Source organism: Nelumbo nucifera, chromosome 1 (genome assembly GCF_055504915.1).
Source record: "Nelumbo nucifera cultivar China Antique chromosome 1, China Antique-T2T, whole genome shotgun sequence".
NCBI lineage: Eukaryota > Viridiplantae > Streptophyta > Magnoliopsida > Proteales > Nelumbonaceae > Nelumbo > Nelumbo nucifera.
In genome coordinates this window covers 152307555-152326813 of record NC_142649.1, presented here as the reverse complement: position 1 = coordinate 152326813, position 19259 = coordinate 152307555, and the positions used below count along the sequence as shown (strand labels likewise).

The following is a 19259-nucleotide window of genomic DNA, read 5'->3' as shown; positions in this document are numbered from 1 at the left end:
AAGTAATTGAATATAATACATATAGAAAAAGAAAAAGTAATAAAATAATACATAATAGATGTAGAGTCTTATTATTGTCCTATTAGCACTTAAAACTTCAGACTTGTTGTACTATACCTAAGAGCTAGGCCGAAGACTCAGATTAGACTTCACATTTCCACCCTCTTGCATGTTATCTCATAATAAGACTTTTGTCTTTTTTGCTTTTCTTTTTGAAAAGATTGAACTAGGACATGAAAGCATCATTCATATGGTCGGTTTACTTTGGTTTACAAAGTTATAACCCGCAACCAAACCGATCAGTCGGGTTATGCATTTTTCTAAACCAAAACTGACCAAATTAAGTTAAAAACCGACCACATCGGATCGAGTTGGGTCAGTCTGGTCAGTTTGGTCGGTTTTTGACACTCTGTGAACAGCCCTACTAAAGGCTATGAATCAATCTAGACATTTTATCAAATTTGTTTTATCAAATTTGTTTCTTGGTAGTTCTTCCACATATAACCTCTAACATGTAGATTACAAACATCTTCACCAAGGCTATGAATCAATCCAGACACATCTTTCTTGTTGACTAGGGGTGCAAATTGGGTGGAACGGCCCGAGTTTTAGGTCAACCCAGGCCCAACCCTAAGAATTAGGCCTAAAGCTCAAGCCCAACCAAGCCCAGGCCCACACTCAAATTTGATGCACTCAGGTTGGGCTCGGGCTCAGGTTGGTCAATCAGCCCACACTAAAAATTGATATACATGTATGTGTATACATGCATGTATGCATGCAAAATGTGTCTATATATGCATATATACATGTATATAATTGAGTTGAGCTCGGGTTGAGCTTGGGCTACCTAAAGGCTAAACCCAAGCCCAGCCCAAAAAATTAAAAGCTCAAGCTTTTGGGTCCAAGCCCATCCCATGTAAAATTGTGGGCAGGGTCGGTCCGGGCTTGGGTTGGGCCTGCCCAAGTTGCACACTTATTGTTGACAAACTGATGCTTATATCCTATCATTTTGAGGGGGTGTAGAGAATTTGGGAGTAAAGTATGCATGTTGATTATATTATCAGAGTCTCTTGTTGAATCTTATCATGTTCTCTTCATATTTTTTATTGCTGCCCTATAAGGGCATTTATGTAATTATACATAATATTATATTCAGTAATATATATTGGCCGTTTTGGGGTGGGGGTCAATTCAATCTAAACACCCTGTTTAGATTGACTAGTATAGGAGAAGTCAAATTCGAATTTGAATTTGAACAAACAGATGCATATAGGCAATTGACTAGTATCAGAGTAGGAAGGATTGCAGAACATTAATTAGAATATTAGCATTTTGCTATAAAAGAATATCACCTCCACAAAATTTTCCATGCATCCACACCACCTATAGTAATCTTAAACATATTATTTGCACATGAAGATATTGTACTAAACCTTAAAATAGTTTTTGATAATTGCAAAAATATTACAAGTTATCAGATATTTTGTATACAACAATAAAGTTATAAAAGTTGTTTCTATCATAAATGTACACATCCAATTTTCAGTAACTCAATAACTTTATATTTTTGAAAAATCAAAACAAATATACTTCTAATTCTGGCTAACCAGGTAATGCCTAGTCATTCCTAAGCAAGGCATGTCAAGACTACTAAGCACCTTGACCACACTGATCAATGGTTTAAGTAGAGACATGGAAATAGAAAGTTCTAGATTTGGCATAGATGACATGACCATGGATTCTGCAGTGTATAAATTCAAGAACTAAATAAAAGGTACAAGTAGATATCATTCTGATTCAACATATGAAAACAAAATGGTAAGACATAATGTTACTACCACTTCCTTTTCACATAAACTTTTCACAATGTTCTTAGGTTCCTGCTTAAATTTCTTTTGGGTCTCCTATCCATATACTGCCATGGCAGTAACTACTAGAAGTGGATGTTTCTAATGTAGAGATAATGAGGGTTAATACGTAATTTTATCTTTCCTTGTACTCTAGTTTTCTTGTACCTTTTATATTGTTGTATTTATCTCATCCTTGTAAGGACAGAAATGTCCTTCACACAATAATATAAATACTCTTTGTCTGGGGGCTGCCATCATTAGACACACCCTACAGTCTTGGCTCTCCCCTCCCCTCCCCCGGTTACATCTTGCAATTTGTTAACATGGTATCAAAGCATATTGCTCTCTGATCAGGCTTTGTATTTCTTTTGATTATTCTGGGACTTTTTATTTTTGTGTTCTGTGGATTTTTGCTCCTTCCATAAGCCCTTTTACCTGTTCTCCAGTGATTATTATCCTTTGGTTTGCTGTTTACATCTATTCTTGACTGAATATGGGGTCTGAAAAGAGTGGTATCATATCTGTGAGGTTTGATGGAACAAACTATCTCTGATGGAACAAACTACCTCTCTAGAAGTTTCATTTTCAATTATTTATTGAAGGAAAAGGAATGTGGGATTATCTGGATGGCACCACAACCATCTCTGATGCTACTAATGCTAAGGGATTGATGCAGTGGAAAATCAATAACACCCAGATTGTTTCCTGGATACTGAGTTCGATTACAATTGATGTGGCTATAGCTATGAGGGGTCTGAAAACTGCAAAGCAGACGTATGGCTATCTTGATAAGGTCTATCAACAATCCAATATGTCCAGACAATATCAAATTGAAATGGACATATTCTCATACACTTAGGGGGAGAAGAAAATCCAGGAATACTATGATGGATTTATTAATCTCTGGATAGAATATTAATTGCTTCATTTTGGAGATGTCTGTATTGGCTGTTGCGTGAAGGTTATGAAGAAACATTTTGATCAGAGGAAAATAATGCATTTTTTTATCAATAACATCAAATTTTATTAATCTGAGTAGAATGTGGTAAGTACAGAAAGTTCAAGAACAGTTAAAGTTCATGAGAGATAAAACCTCTTATCTCTCCCCCAAGAAGCCCCAATCCCCTTACAATTGTGCCCAAAACAATGAGTCTCCACCCCTTGCTTAGCTAATGTATCAGCTAAGGCATTTGCACTCCTTTAACCCACCCTGTCCTTACCTCCATATCTCTAGTTAACCACCTGAATTTCTTCCTGTCATTATTATGCATCCACATTTTCATTCCCTCATCCTGTAACCAGTTAATCACCAGTTTAGAATCTCCCTCAACACTAAGCTTACTGATGTACAGAGTTTTTGCCCTTTGTATGCATTTTCTTATGCATCTCCAGCCAGGTTATGAAGTGATAAGGTCTAGTATTCTCAATAGGGAAAATGCGCCTGATCTAAATACCATTCTTGGTGAGTTTCTACGGAAGAAGACCAGATTGTTCACTCAGTTCTCTCTTGATAGCAAGAGAGAACATGATTTTGACACTGTTTTTAACTACTAAACCCAAGGGGAAGAAGGATTTCTCCAAGATTCAACGTTATGAATGTAAAGAGTTTGGACATGTGGCCTCTCACTATAAGAAGAAAAATTTTTGCACATACTTCAAACAATAGGCACATATTATCACTGAATGCCCCACTCAACCCCCTATTTAGACAATTGCAGAATAATTTGAAAGGATTCTTCCCTCCACTTCAGCTTCAAAGAGGGAATCTCCTGGCACAATAATGAAGGATAGGATACGACAACTTATGTCTTCAGTTATTTCCTCTACTTTTTTTTGCCATCGATCTGTCTGGTAAGTCTTCTACCATCTATTCCTCAGCCAATGTCCCAGCCATATGTGGATTATTGATTCAACTGCCTCAAAACATATGACTAGGGCCTCATTTGGTCGGTCACCTAAACTTTACTCTTCTAATGACCAAATAATCACTGTTAGTGGTGAGTCTCTAAAAATAGCTGGTTGTGATGATTTGTTGCTCTCTATTTCACAGGCATCTCTTTTTCATCTTCCCAAAACTTTCTTTATTCCTTAGTTAACAACTAATCTCATATCCGTTGGTCAACTTGTTGATGATGGTAGCCTTGCTCTATTTTCTCATGATGGTTGTATTATACAAGACCAATGCACTAGGGAGGTGGAGGGGAAGGGGCGTAGACTTGAGAGGCCGTTTGCTCTCGACTATTAATAATGTTCTGTTTTCTTATTGTAATAATGTGTGGCATTTATGGCATAGGCGTTTAATCCACACACATGCTGAGAATTTGGATCATCTGTTTCCTTTTGGTTGTTTACCTTCTGTTGCTTCAATTTCTAAGAATATTGATAAATCTTGTATGACTTATGGTTACAATTAGAGTCATATTTCTGCCTTTTCCCACTTCTTTTGAGCATGCTACAATTTCCTTTCAAATAATACATAGTGATGCTTGGTCGTCTCCAATTATTTCAAAACTTGGTAATAGATACTTTGTATTGTTTATTGATGATTGCACTAAATATACTTTGGTTTATTTTCTCCAAAAGAAAACAAAAGTTTTTATCACTTCCAAGAATGTTCACACTATGTTAATGATTCAACATAATGCTACTATTCGTATCTTACGTTCGGATTAAGGTGAGAATATTTTGACGGAGAAATTAGGAAGTTGCAAACCTATATGAAGCATCATGGTATTTTGTCACAAATGTTTTGCCCAAAACCCTTCAACAAAATGGGGTTGCTAAATGCAAGAATAGACACATTAGTGTAGTGAGTTCCCTTTACTTGATTTCCGTGTCCATATTACCTTTCGGGTGGAGGCGACTAGCATAGTTGTGCATCTCATCAATATTTATCCTTCTGCTTTTGGTAATCTCTCTCCTTTTTATTCTCTTTTACATTGTATACCCTACTCTATGTGTCATGTTTTTGGTTGTGTTTCTTTTATGCATCTCCCTCCTCATAAGCACACTAAGCTAAACTTCTCAATCAACTGTGTGCTTTCATGGGTACAACTTAGACACAAGGGTTTTCTTTGTTACGATCCTAAAGTCTGACATCTTTACATATATCAAAATGTTGTCTTTCTTGAGAATTTATATTTCATTATACACATTGTTAAATTACCTTCACCACCCTTCACTGTTATGCATAGTTTTGACTCTGTAGGTAACTCTAAGCCTCATTTACTGTCTCTTCAAGTTTACTACAAGAAGAATCTAGCTATTCCAATTTCTATATCTCTTCTTCCATCACCACTAGTGCTTTCTCCTCCTTCCTCATCAAAGTTTGTTCTTTCATCAACACTTTACCTCCCTTTCTTGTTCCTTTACGCCATTCTTCCAAAATTCCCCGTCTTCCTAACCACTATGGGTTTTTTTCTACACGTAGTTCCTTTTCTATTGTGTTGTCCTCCATAGAGATTCCTAGATCTTACCACTAGGCTATGGTAATTAAGCATTGGAAAGATGCCATCAACATTGAGATTCAAGCTCCACTAGAAAATGATGCCTAGGAGCTTGTTCCTTTTCCAGATGCTTCCGTCATTGGGAGTCGTTGGGTATAATTTATTAAACTAAATTCTGATGGGAGCTTGGATAGATATAAGGCTTGACTTGTTGCCCAAGGTTATGAAGAAGAGCATGGCATTGACTACAAAGAGACATTTAAGCAAATTGCCAAGATGACTACTTCAGACTTATCCTTGCTATCATTGCTATTAAGCAATGGATTGTTTACCAAATGGATGTCAAAAATGCCTTTCTACATGGATATTTGTGTGGAACAGTTTATATGAGGCCTCCGCCAAGAAATCAATGTATGGTCTCATACAAGCACATCAAGCTTGGTATGAGAGGTTCCAGACTGGTGGTAGATGTTGGTTTTCAACAAGTTCATCAGATTATTCTCTTTTCACTCTCAGCACCAGGGTTGGGGGCTCGTGGGTTAAGGGATGGGCTACCACTTTGGCCCTTTTGTGTTTCCTTCAAAAAGAAATGAGACTTACCACAGCCTTGCACCGTAAGAATAGCCAGTCATGAGGGCAGTTATCCAGAGAATATACAAATTCCTTTTCTTCTGCCACTGGGGAAAAAATCCAGGTAAACAAATATGACACTCCTACAAGCAGAGTGTAAGCTCAATAAAATATATGAAATAGTTACCAAAACAAGGTTACATAAGAAACATAGTGGACCAAATATTGGAATAAGACTTACAGTTCCCAAGGCCACCCCACCCTTTGCCAATGATGCCTCTCTGTCCAGTTTTTTCCAGTGCCTCCACAATTATTTGTGTCATCTTCTCAGGCTCTTGAACAGGCTGTGTTGAATTCATAAAAGGTAAAATATACAATCTACAATAGGATCATATCAATTTATAAAGGTAAAAAATAAAGAAACAACGCAGGATCAGGGAAAACATCCTAGGGGTGATATGAGGATATGGAAATTTTCAGTGTCTGCAACATCAATTTAGAAAACTATAATGCATCTATATGGTTAATTTAATATACAATCATATATCCTCCTAGAATAAATGCATAATTAGTTCATGCAATGATATAAAACAGGTATGTACATGGATCTTGGCAGAATCTAGTAATATTTTAGAGAAAAGGGGTAATAGTGTCATTTACTTTTCACTTGTAGGGGCAAATATGCAATCTTCTATATTATTTGCACAAGTATATCTATACTACTATAAAAAGCACAAATGAGGCCAAAGATTTCTGGAATTTTACTCGACTAAAATACCCCACATTTTGAATTTAGACACTCTTTAATTTGGGGGTAAAAATGTAATTTCAATACCACTATTCAATTCATTCAATTCCCTTTCATTAAATCCCATATTTATGGTATTAACTCCTATTGATTTCTAGAATTTTTCTTGGCTAAAATACCCTTCATTTTGAATTTGGACAATTTTCATTTTGGGGGCAAAAAATGTAATTTCAATATCCACTATTCATTTTATTCAATTCCCTCACATTAAATCCCATATTTAAGGTATTAACTCCTATTCTCTATCATTGAATACTATATTTGAAGTATTTTTGTTTTTTCTTTTAATTTTTAAATTCTATTAATTAAGTCCATAAATAATGATTTTCATAATATAAAAACCTATATTTTTAAAATCAACTCAGAAATGAAACCATTTTTTTTTCATCCAGGTGGTGGGTAAGTAGTTCAACCATCTAGGCTAAATGGATCAATCCAAAATGCCATAATTAAATAATAAAAATTAAAAATACATAAATATATAAAAACATATAAAACAAAGAAAATCTGTAGAAAATTTTGGACACATCACTATTATTATATATCGTCATATTAAACATAAGTATGATATTTTTTTGTAAACTAAAACTTTATTGAAAGAGAAAAAAAGGATATATACAATAGAAATGCCCAAATGGAGTATGCAAAAGCCCAAGCCACACAAGGGCAACCCAACAAATAAATATGATAAATATGAAGTATTTATCAATGACGAAAATAGAATATAGAATTTAAAATCAAACAAAGTCGTAACCATTTTCTATTTGGGTGGTAGGTTAATGGTTCAACCATTTGGGTCAAATTGGTCAACCCATAGTTTCATGATTAAAAAACATAAAAATAAAGAAATACAAAAATTATGAAAAAAAATAAAACAATTTTGGGTACATGTCTAATATTTAATATTTGGCATATTAAAAACTAAATGTGATAAATAAAAATTGTTTTTATTAATGATAGAAGTGGAATATAAAATTTAGAAAAATTAATGTCTAATTTGTGATTTCACTAACTAGGTTAAATGGTTCAATTAGGCCACGATGTTGATAACCAAGTAAATGGTCTTTTGCAAGTAAGTGGTTTGGTTGTAAATGGACTCAGAATAATTGTTAAGTGATGGATTTATCCATTTGACCAGTTGATTTGACCATAAGATAAAACCAAATAACCAATGTTCTAAAAGTCAATTGCAATTTGCATTTCCCTCCCAATTAAACAAGTACGATTGTAATGTCATAAAATAAATAATGAAAATACAAAATATAAAAAATTATAAAACTTATAAAAATTTTGAACATGTCTTTAATATTACATATATATATATTATGCCAAAAGCTATGATACCAAAAGAATTTTAACCAAGCATACCCCACTAAGGAATTTTAATGAATGCCACTTGATTGGCAGCATATGAAGAACGAACCTAGGAGTAGCTCCAAAAGGAGAAAAATGAGAGAAGGTATTGGTTTGGTCAGTTGCATGTAAAACCATATATAAATTTGTTTAAAAAGGTGTTCAATTTAATGTTGGAGGGACTAGAAAGCCAAGGATAAATTGAGGACTTAGGTGAAAGTAATAAAAAATATAAGTGCCCATAATTTAACGATGGATATAGCATTGAATGGTGAAAGGGGATTCATGTAGTTGATCCCATATAATTTGGACAAAGCTCTTACATGATGATGATAACCACCTAATTTTTATGATATCAATTACACTGATTTGATCACTTATCTTTGTTGCAGGAGCTCTAATAAGAACGTTAAAATTCTTTTATCATTATCATTATCATTGGAAATTGCCACATGCAACACATGCACATTTACTAGTATACTGAAAAGTGGGTAGCTCAGATTTGGACTATTCCTCTCCTCTCTTGTGTTCTCTTTTTCTATTTCCTCTTCTTCTTAGATATCACTGTTTTCATTATTCTGCATATGCATGGAAGTGTATTAAAGATGGAATACAGCCAATAGTGGGAAACAAGAGATATACGGTAAATTAAATATTGCCTGGACTCTGGAAAGAGGTACCTGGATTTCCTTACATGCTAATACAACAATGTTTCTGACATGGCCAGACTGTATGAGCAAGGTCCTTTCTACATAGCTTTTGGTTAAGCTAAGTTTAAAAAGTGACAACTTTGAATTTCAGAGCTGCATTTTATGTCATTTAATTGGCATAAGTAGCACAGAATATAAGTTCAATTCCTTAAATATTAATTAAGTGGCAATACTGTTTAGATTCATGACTGCATTTAGGAATCCTGTGGCAGAGAAAACCATTCACTGCTTTGGACCCTAGACCCTAGACCTCAATCTACATTAGCCCTACACCCCCATTTTGTATTTGAGTTTTCCCTGAGTTTATACAAGTCAATATTTAATTAAAAGATGCCCTAATGAGAGCATTTTCTTTTTTTTTTTTTTCTTTTGCTGCATTGAAAAGGTATCTAAGCTGAAATTTGCCTAATGGATCAAGGGCATTAGTGCAGCAAAATGTAGGTCCCTTCAGAGACGACAACAACTATATTTCCACATGAAAGATTTACACTCCTTTAAATGGCTGACTAGCAGATGCCCCCCCCCCCCCCCCCCCCCCCGGCTGAAAACTGATAATCAACTAGCAGATTTGTTGACCAAAGCCATGCATCAACCTTGGATTGATTTCATCTCTGGCAAGTTAGGTCTATATGATATATACATACCAGTTTGAGGGGGAGTATTAAGAGATATGTAACGTAATTAGATATTTCCCATCATTAAGCAAGGACGCTCCAATCCTAATTTTTCATTAAACAGGGTTAACTATGTAAATATCTCTTTATTAGTGGAGTATAAATATGGGCCAACTACTAGATGAGAGATTTTGTTTTTTTCTCATCTTAGCAGATCAGTGCCCTTCTCTTTTCTTCCTCATTCTTTCTCTCTTTCTCTTGCTGTTTTGACCATAACGGCTCTGTTTACAGATATATATTCTCCAGCTTGGGGGGAGCATTAGAGTTTATGTATTAAACAAGTAAGGGCACTCGTCTGTCCTCTTTTATAATTTAACAGAGTTAGACATGTGATTACACTTCTCTTTATATATCAGACATAGTTTTCAAGGCACAAAGGCGAGGCTAGGCAACAGAAGGGCGCCTTGTCGCCTAGTTGCCTAGGTGGGTTCCTAAGCATCACTTAGACGATGGATTTGTTAAAGTAAAAAGCATATCCCTAGGTTCCATAACTACATTTCCTTAATAATTATCCATAGTTTTTATAAGAAAAGTATAAACTTCATGTTAAAGTATAGAAAATCGACATATTCATGAGAAGCAAAAGGAAGATAGAAAAGAAAATTAAAAAAATCAACATATTCATGTTAAGTTCTTCCTTGCTTATTGGTTCAGGTTTTGAAGTCTTTGAGGGTTCAATAAAGCATTTAGAAATGTCTGTTTTGATTAAAACCTAACAAATAAGAAAATAATAAAAAAAGTGTATATAAATGCACAAAATGAATATTTTAGTTTAGCAATGTCTATTTTATAATTATAATCTAAAAAATAAAGAATATAAAAATATTTTATAACACAATGTATGAAACTGCTTGGCGATTAGGTGAGGCAAGCCTCCAAAGGGCGCCTTGTTGCCTAGGTGTTTCTTGACAACCTATGATATCACAACATGCCTAATAAGTGGAACATATTGATAAGTACTCTTCACCAAACAGGAGTGTGAGGTTTTCTCCTCTTCTACCTACAGCTTATTATTCTTCTCCTCTTTCTCCTCTATTCTTCTCAAGTCTGAACCATATTCGGACATATCAATCAAAAAATACAGGTTGGATTTTTCGCATACTTCTCACCATAAAGCCTTCAAAAATGTAATTAAAATAACATCAAAAGGATCTCAAACTAGTACCAAAGTTACCCTAAAATCATCCTTTACCAAAATCTAGTGTTTCCAAGTTTTGTCCTGTAAGTAAGCTATACACCTGACCAGATGATGTCATATGTATTCCATATGACATGAATAGGACATCATCAAGAGTTTGATCAGGAGGTGGATCTTCTAGGATGATTTATTACCAAGCTGAAGTTGATAAATCAAGAGAAGAAAAGCAAGATTAAAGAGAAAGAGAGGAGGAAGGAGAGGAGAGGGAAGGAAAAAAGAAACATGAAGAAGAGAATCAAAAAGTTATTATGCGATACTCTGATCTTCATTATTACTAATAATGAGAAAGTTTCAAGAAAAAAAAAATCCTGTATGACAATTCAACAGGAAAGAGCGCTAGAGTCTTCACCAACATAAAACAGGGATATGGAAGTTTACATTTCTGGAAACCTTTTTGGTAGTATTTTTTTTTTTTTTAGTTTGTCATCTGCAGGAAAGTTGATATGAAATTTAACTTTTTCCCTGGAGGAGAAGTTTGATGTGACCTCTAGTGTTTTGTGCTCCATTTGTGGGATTTTTCATTTCATCTTTTGTTGTTTTTGGCCATAGCTCTTAAGAGCCTTTGCCTATTATTGCATATTCCTTTTTGATTTGGTTCTTTGCCAATAATTTCTGGTTACAATCAAAACAGAGAGGTACGCAGAATCAAAGAAAGAACCAAAATAAAAACTTACAAGGCTACCAAACCCAATGTAGATAGGTTCTGAACCTCTTTCAAGCCATTCTACAAGATCTTTTGGAGGCTCATAATTTGATGCAAGGTCAAGAAAGCAAAAACCAACCACATCAATCTTAGGTCCCCAATCTGCAAACAAGGAATCAAAACTACAACTTAAATAAAAGGCAAAAAGAAAATCCTACCAAGAAGCAGTATGACACAAATAAAGCATGAAGTTGAGGATGGCAGCACCAAAAAGAATGAGATGTAATGACATGTATTCAGCTACAACTTTATATTCTTTATTTTCTCATTAATAGGATATAATCATCATTATCATCATATAAGCCTTGTCCCAACTATATGGGGTCAGCTACATGAATCCTGCTTCACCATTCTGTTTTGTTCAATCTTCAGTGCCATATCCATGCCAATATCTTTATATGAAATGAAAATTTTAGAATTGTTATATGAACATTTATATGCAAGGTTGCACCTCGTGCCTCTCCTTGGGATGCTTGTAACAGTTTTCTCATCTTGTTAATAAAACCACCATTCAATTATCAAAAAAATAAAACATTTATAGTCAAGGTTAATCTCATTCTAGTAGATTGGTCATTCTTGATGGAAGTTTTGAGGAATTTTGGTTTTGGAGATAGGTGGCGTGGCTGGATTGAAGGCTGTTTGACAACTGCTCATTATTCTGTGTTGGTTAATGGAGTGGTTAGAGATTTCTTTCCAGCTACTACAGGACTGAGACAAGGGGATCCCCTCTCTCCCTTCCTCTTTACCTTGTTAGCAGATGTTTTTAGTAGACTTATTTTGAGAGCGGACAGGCTGAATCTGATTAGAGGATGGAGGGTTGGAAGAGAGGGCGTTATTGTTACACACCTACAGTTTGCAGACGACACTATCCTCTTTTGTGAGACTGGGGACCCTCGGATAGCAAGGAATTTGAAAGGGGTGATAAAGCTGTTTGAGGTTGTATCAAAGCTAAAAATCAATTTCAAAAAGAGTTGTGAAGTGGGGCTCAATTTAGAGGAGGAGGAATTGGATGAGGTAGCTGAGGCGTTAGGTTGTCTGACATCTAGTTGGCCTTTGAGATACTTGGGCTTACCATTAGGAGCCAATCCTAGGGAGGGAAGCTTGTGGAATCCCGTGGTTGAAAGGTGAGTTAAGAAACTGGTGGCCTGGAAGAGAAATTATGTGACTCAGGGGGGGGGTCGAATTTCTCAGAGCAGAAGGCAATGGCTGGGATACTAGCATTTCTCAATGGGCTACATTGAACTCTCCTTGGAAGGAAATCTATGGCCTTCTTCCACAATTCTTAAACTTAATCAGGTAACTAGAGATAGGGTTCTTTTCTGGGAGGACTTAAATTCAACCCTCAAGGACCTTTTTCCTCCTTTGTATTCCCTCTCTCGCTTTAAAAATGAACCAGTTTAACGATTTGTCTCCTCCTTATCTTCTAGTTTAAGTTGGGATTTGGGTCTCAAGAGAGATTTAAGAGATTCTGAGCTTAACCAAACAGCACAGTTACTATGTTTGCTTGATCCTATCTGTCTGGACCCTTCTAAATCGGAAGCTCGTATTTGGTCCCCTAATCCTTCGAGTACATTCTCTTGCGCTTCCTTTTTCTCTTCTTTATGCTCTATCCCTAGCTCTCAGCCTTTCCCTTGTAAAGAGGTCTGGCCTAAACCTGTTCCCCCTGAAGTGGAAGCCCCTTGTTGGGAGGCCTCACTTGAAAAACTAAACACCTTGGACAACCTACAAAGAAGAAGGCCTTGTCTCAATTTTCCCCCAACTGGTGTGTCCTTTGCAAAGCAAGTGGAGAAAGTTGTTACAATTTACTAATATCTTGTCCCTTTGTTGTAGGTCTCTAGGATGCAATGGGGTATGGACTATTTGGGAAGAAAGAAATGCCAAGATCTTTGATGGAAAGGAAAGGAACGATATCATTGTATGGGATTGCTTAATTAATAGAGCCATTAATTGGGTAAAGACCTTGGAACTATTTTCTCCATTCTCCTTTGATGATTTATGGAGAAATTGGGAAGCAGTTGCCAAAAGTTCTAGTATAAGACCTAAACTGTCAATCGAATGGAAACCTCCTTAAGAGGGTATCATTAAGCTCACTTGAAAGAAGAAGAAGAAGAACTGTTTACTGTATTAGAGAAGTAATACAGGTTCGAAGAGAAGAAAAGAGAGAGAGAGAGAGAAGAGTGAAGAGAGGAGAAAAGAAAGAAGGGGTTCGGTGGTTAATAATCTGCCGCCCCATACACTTCTTTATTTATAGCTTTAGGTTCCTTACAAGAATAGGAAATAAACAAAAATTAGAAACAATAAGGCCAGCCAGCCCAACTTAAAAGAAATTAAAAACTTCTAATAAAAGAAATTAGAAACTACTACTAAAAGAAATTAGAAACAACTAGGTGTGGGTATGAAACCACACATACTAGAGCCTGAGTGTGGGTATAGAACCCCACACTCGTGGCTAACCAACTATTTCTTCACTCCCCCTCAAGTTGGGAGTAGATATTTGTCATGCCCAATTTGCGTAGATCTGTCTCCAATTTGCCTTTTGTGACTGCTTTGGTGAAGAGATCAGCTAACTGCATGTCTGAGGCAATGTAAGGAAGGCATACTTCTTGAGATGCGACTCGCTCTCGGATAAAATGTTTGTCAACCTCCATATGCTTAGTCCTATCATGTTGTATTGGGTTGTGGGCAATATTAATTGCAGCTTGATTATCACAATACAACATCAAAGGCTTCTCATAATCAACCTCCAACTCATTAAGCAAGGATCTCAGTCATAACACTTCTACAACACCATTAGCCATGGATCTGTATTTTGCTTCTGCACTGGAGCGAGCAACAACATTTTGTTTCTTGCTTCTCTACGAAACAAGATTTGCCCCCACAAATGCACAATATCCAGAGGTGGACCTCATATCATCAACACATCCAGCCCAATCCACATCTATATACACTTCTATTTTCATATGACCATTATTCTTGAAGAGTATACCTCTCCCCGACCATTATTCTGCATGTATTGACTGACAACACTGACGGCATAAGAAATATCTGGTCGGGTTAGACAGAGATAAAGAAGTATCTCAACCAGCCTTTGGCACATAGCCCTGTCCTCAAGGAGTTCTCCACTTTCTACACTTATCTTATGGTTAGGCTCAATGGGAGTATCAGCAGGCTTCACTTCTAACTTGTCAGTTTCTTCCAATAAGTCCAGAACATACTTCCTTTGGGAGATGAAAATGTCATGCTTAGATCGAGCTACCTCAATTCCTAGGAAATAGTGTAACTTTCCTAGGTCTTTTACTTCAAATTCCTTGTGAAGGTGCTGTTTAAGGGTTTCAATTTCACTAGTGTCACTTCCTGTTATCACAATGTCATCTACATAGACTACAAGTAGAGTCAAGGAATACCTATCTTCTTAAAGAAGAGAGTGTGATCTAATTGAGCTTGTATGTATCCGAATTTGTCCAAAGCCAGAGTCTAAACCTATCAAACCAAGCTCTCAGGGATTGTTTCAGCTTGTTCAAGGCCTTCTTCAAAAGGCAAACTTTCTTTCGTACTTCTGTACTATAAAACCCAGGGGGTAACTCAATGTATACTTCCTCTTGCAAGTCTCCATTGAGGAAGGAATTCTTAACATCCAGCTGAAATAGTGTTCATTTTTGCAACATGTGCAAAGGTTTCTATATAGTCTATTCCATAAGTTTGTGTGAAACCCTTTGCAACCAATCTGGCCTTATACCTCTCTACAATACCATCAGCATTATATTTCACAGTAACACCCATCTGCATCCAACAGGTTTCTTTCCTTCAGGCTAGTTAACTAGTTCCCATGTGTTGTTCTTGACAAGAGCATCCATCTCTGCTTGCACTGCTTCCTTCCATTCAGGTATCAAAAGAGCTTCTTGCACTTTTCTGGGTATAGGAATAGCAAAAATAGATGCCAAGTAAGATCTATAGGATTCTGAGAGACAATTATAGGAAAGGAACTTGGAGATGTAATGGGCAGTGGATGAGGTGCAACAACGCTTCCCTTTACGAATAGCAATTGGAAGATCAAGGTCATCTGTCAGTGAAGTCTAAACATCTGTAACAGTGGGATCAACAGTGGGAGCAGTAGTGGTGTTTGGATCTGGAGATGCAGAAGATGTTGGAACTGGTCTGGATTGCTGTTGAGTACGAGAACCAACCTACCTCCACCACTTTCTGTGATACACTCTCAACTCCTTGTATTTTTGACAACCTTCTTCGCAACTCCCTCCCTCAGTAACCGGGACAGGTAAAGGAACTCTTGGAGCTGAAACTGAAATCCCTTCCTCACTACTCTCCCCCTAAGGAGAAGCCTTATGATAGTAGGGCATATCCTCAAAGAAGGTGACATCCATGGACACAAAGCGCTTCCCTGAAACTGGCTCATAACAACAATATCCTTTTTGACTTTGTGCATACCCAAGGAAAATACAGTTAGTGGCTTTGGGATCAACTTGGAGCGACGAGGTCCAAGGATTTGAACAAAACAAGTACACCCAAAAGTTTGAGGGGAATAGTGAATAGGTCCTTATCTGGATATAGAAGATTGAACGGGGTTTGCGTGTTTAGGACCTGTGAAGGAACCCTATTAATGAGGTATATGGTTGTATGGATTGCATCTCCCCAAAAGCGCATGGGAACATTGGAGTTGAGCATGATGCTTCTGGCTACCTCTAAAATATGCCTACTTTTTCTCTCAACAACCCCGTTTTGCTGAGGTGTGCGAGGACAGGTGCTCTGATGAATGATCCCATAATCAAGGAGATAGGATGCCAAGGGTTTTGCAAAGTATTCCTTGGCATTATCGTATCTAAGAATCTTGATCTTGGTTTCAAATTGAGTTAGGATCATCTGATGGAAAGCTTGGGTCAGAAAGGGGACCTCATCTCGAGAGTGCATAAGATAGACCCATGAAAAACGGGTATAGTCATCAACAAATAATAAGAAATATCTATACCCCCCCCATGGTGGGAGTATGGTAGGGCCCCAAACATTGGTATGCACAATTTCAAAAGGAAGGTTGCTTCTTTTATTACTTAAAGGATAAGATGATCTACTATGTTTTACAAGTTCACAACTTTCACATTTTAACCAAACACTTCTACTGACTCAAACAAGTTTGGAAAAAGACTCTTTAAAGACCCAACGGATAAATGACCTAAGCGATTGGGCCAAAGCATAATCTTACTACAAGACTGAGAAACAAACAATTTCCCTGCTTCACTCTGCTCCCCATGTGAATGTTCCAGCAGGTAGACTCCATTCATCTCATGGCCAATCCCAATCACCTTCTTCGTTTCCAAATCCTAAAAAATACATTGATCAGGGAAAAAAGTTACCGAACAGTTTTGATTTTTAGTAATACTACTAATTGAAAGTAAGTTAGCACTAAGCTTGGGAACATGCAAAGCTGAGGATAGGGTGATGGTATCTAATAATCTAATGTCTCCCCTGCTAGAAATTGGTACAAGAGAGAGCCATCGACAATAGAAACTTTGTCTCTCCTAGTGGATAAACAATAGCTGCTAAATAGAGTAGATATGCTGGTCATATGATCTGAAGCACCTGAATCTATTATCCAGGAAGGTCTATTATTACCTGGGACAGAAGCATGACAAGCAATAGCTCTTTACCTGTATGAGCAAGGGCTGAAGTACGCTGTTGAGCTGATGTAGGCTGAGTTGAATTACTAAATTCATTTTCTAGCTGAGTCAAAGCAACTCGGACTGCAACTAGGGTATCTAGAGGAGTGCCTCTTGTGCCTGATGAAGTTGCACTATCAGTGTTGACAACCATATTAGCATTCCCTTTCTTATTTCTGAGCTTTGCTGGAACTAGATGAGGGTGCAACTTCCAATAGGTGTCCTTAATATGTTTAGGTTTCTTGCGGTGTTCACATACTAAGTCCTTTTTAGCTTCCTTCTTCTCCTTATCCCCCCCCAGATTTAGGTCTAACTGCTACCAAGGCTGATTCGAAGGGTTGTTGCTGCAACATAACCTTTCTCCTAGTTTCTTCACTATGCACTAGGGAATAGGCTTGTGATAAAGTCACACTATCTCTTGTCAACAACTGTTGTCTCACAATGTCATATTCAGAGTTCAGACCAGCTAGGAACTCAAAAACTCTATTAGTTTCAACCTGCTTTCTATATATTTGTGCATCTTTCGACTCTCCCACTCAATTGTTTCAAGATGGTCAATTTCATGCCACAAGGATTTTAAGGTTGAAAAGTAAACAAAGACCTGCTTCTCTCCTTGCCTCAGATTTTTAACCTTGTTAACAGATGCTATTTTATATATGTATAGTACCGCAGGGGTACTACTATACTTTTCCTTTTCTTTATGTTTAGTTGTTGTTGCCCTAGTATAAATATAAGATACTACGCCGCCTGCAGTATCTCTTTGGACTCTCAGTCCTCTTGTCTCTCCTCTCCTCTCTCCCTTTCTCTCTTCCTCCTGTGCAACATGGTACCAGAGCAGGACGTCCAGGTCTGAAGGGTGAAGTCGAGCAGTCTGTCTTTTCCTCTTCCAGCATGTAAAAGACTTTGTTTCGAGGGTGACACTTTCAGAAGTTATCATCTGCTGTTCATCTGTTATTCGACTGCCCTGATGTTCGATTGAAGTACCTTTCTTTTACTTTGTTCTCATCTGTTGTTCGGCTGTCCTGATGTTCGACTGAAGTACCTTTTGTTTACTCTCTTCTCCTTTCTGGTCGTGTGCCTGTGCTTGACCTGTTCTAGGTCTGCCGATTGGATGTGAGGTGAGCTGCACCTCTTTCTTTTCCTTTTTTGTGGGGTCGTTTGATCCCTGTGAAACTGTAGGCCGTAAGGACCTTGTTTATGTGCTGCAACAGCAGCTTTTTGGTGGAATGAAGGTCTGGAAGTTGAAACCGTAGGTCGTAAGGACCTTGTTTATGTGCTGCAACAGCAGTTTTTTGGTGGACTGAAGGTCTGGAAGTGGCTGGTACCTTCTATAACAAATTTTTTAAGGCTGTGTTATTCTTTTGGGTGTTGTTTTTTGTAGAGAACACTGATGTGGGCCCCACTGCAGTGGGCCCCACTGTTCGTAGGACAGCATGTGTAGTTATTTGTTTCAATTATAGTAGTGTCAGTTTGAGTCAGTTTGTTAATTCAATTGTTATTTATTTCAGCTTTTATTTACTTTATTTATTATGTAAGTACTAAGGGCAGATGTGTCCTTTTCATTATGTACTAAACATAACCTATAAATAATAAGAAAGTGGCGGCGACAGATCTGTGAGAATCTGTCCCTCCTTTCAACCACTTGTGTTCTCATGTTTCTCTTCTATTCTCTCTCCTTTCTCTCACTTTTCTTCTGTTTTGTAAACCTAAAACCTATTAGGATTCAAGACTGATTACAGTCTTGATCTTCTACTTGGTATCAGAGCCAGGTTCCGATCCTAGGACCTATGGGTTATGGGCCCAAACCGGTGGGATGCAGATGGGTGTTCACTGTGAAGCATAATGCTGATGGCTCTATTGAAAGGTACAAAGCCCGGCTGGTTGCAAAGGGGTTCACTCAGACTTATGGTATAGACTACTTGGAGACCTTTGCCCCAGTAGCCAAGATGACCACCATCCGAGTTCTGTTATCCCTTGCAGCAAATCATTCTTGACCCCTGTTTCAGATGGATGTTAAAAATGCCTTTCTGAATGGAGACTTACAGGAAGAGGTTTACATGCAGTTGCCTCCTGGATTCTATGATACAGAGACAGGTAAGAAGGTTTGCCGACTGAACAAGGCATTGTATGGTTTGAAACGGTCACCCAGAGCCTGGTTTGATAGGTTTAGATTAGCCCTTGGAAAGTTTGGTTATGTACAGGCCCAGTCAGATCATACACTATTCATCAAGAGGGTGGAGTCCTCTCTGACACTACTTGCAGTATATGTTGATGATATTGT

At 37.2% G+C, this 19259-nt stretch overlaps 1 protein-coding gene across 3 annotated transcripts in view; it reads right to left on the bottom strand.

Moving 5' to 3' along the window:
• LOC104587908 (sterol 3-beta-glucosyltransferase UGT80A2-like) overlaps positions 1-19259 on the bottom strand; it is an 87202-nt gene that overhangs the window by 7723 nt on the left and 60220 nt on the right. For 2 of the 3 annotated variants that reach the window (XM_010245685.3, XM_088894747.1), the window contains 3 exons: positions 11284-11414; positions 6108-6210; positions 5897-6006 (listed from right to left, as the gene is read on the bottom strand). In XM_010245685.3, coding sequence (XP_010243987.1) covers positions 5897-6006; positions 6108-6210; positions 11284-11414 — 344 coding nt within the window. The remainder of the gene's footprint in view (positions 1-5896; positions 6007-6107; positions 6211-11283; positions 11415-19259) is intronic. The other variant, XM_010245686.3, reaches the window with a different exon arrangement.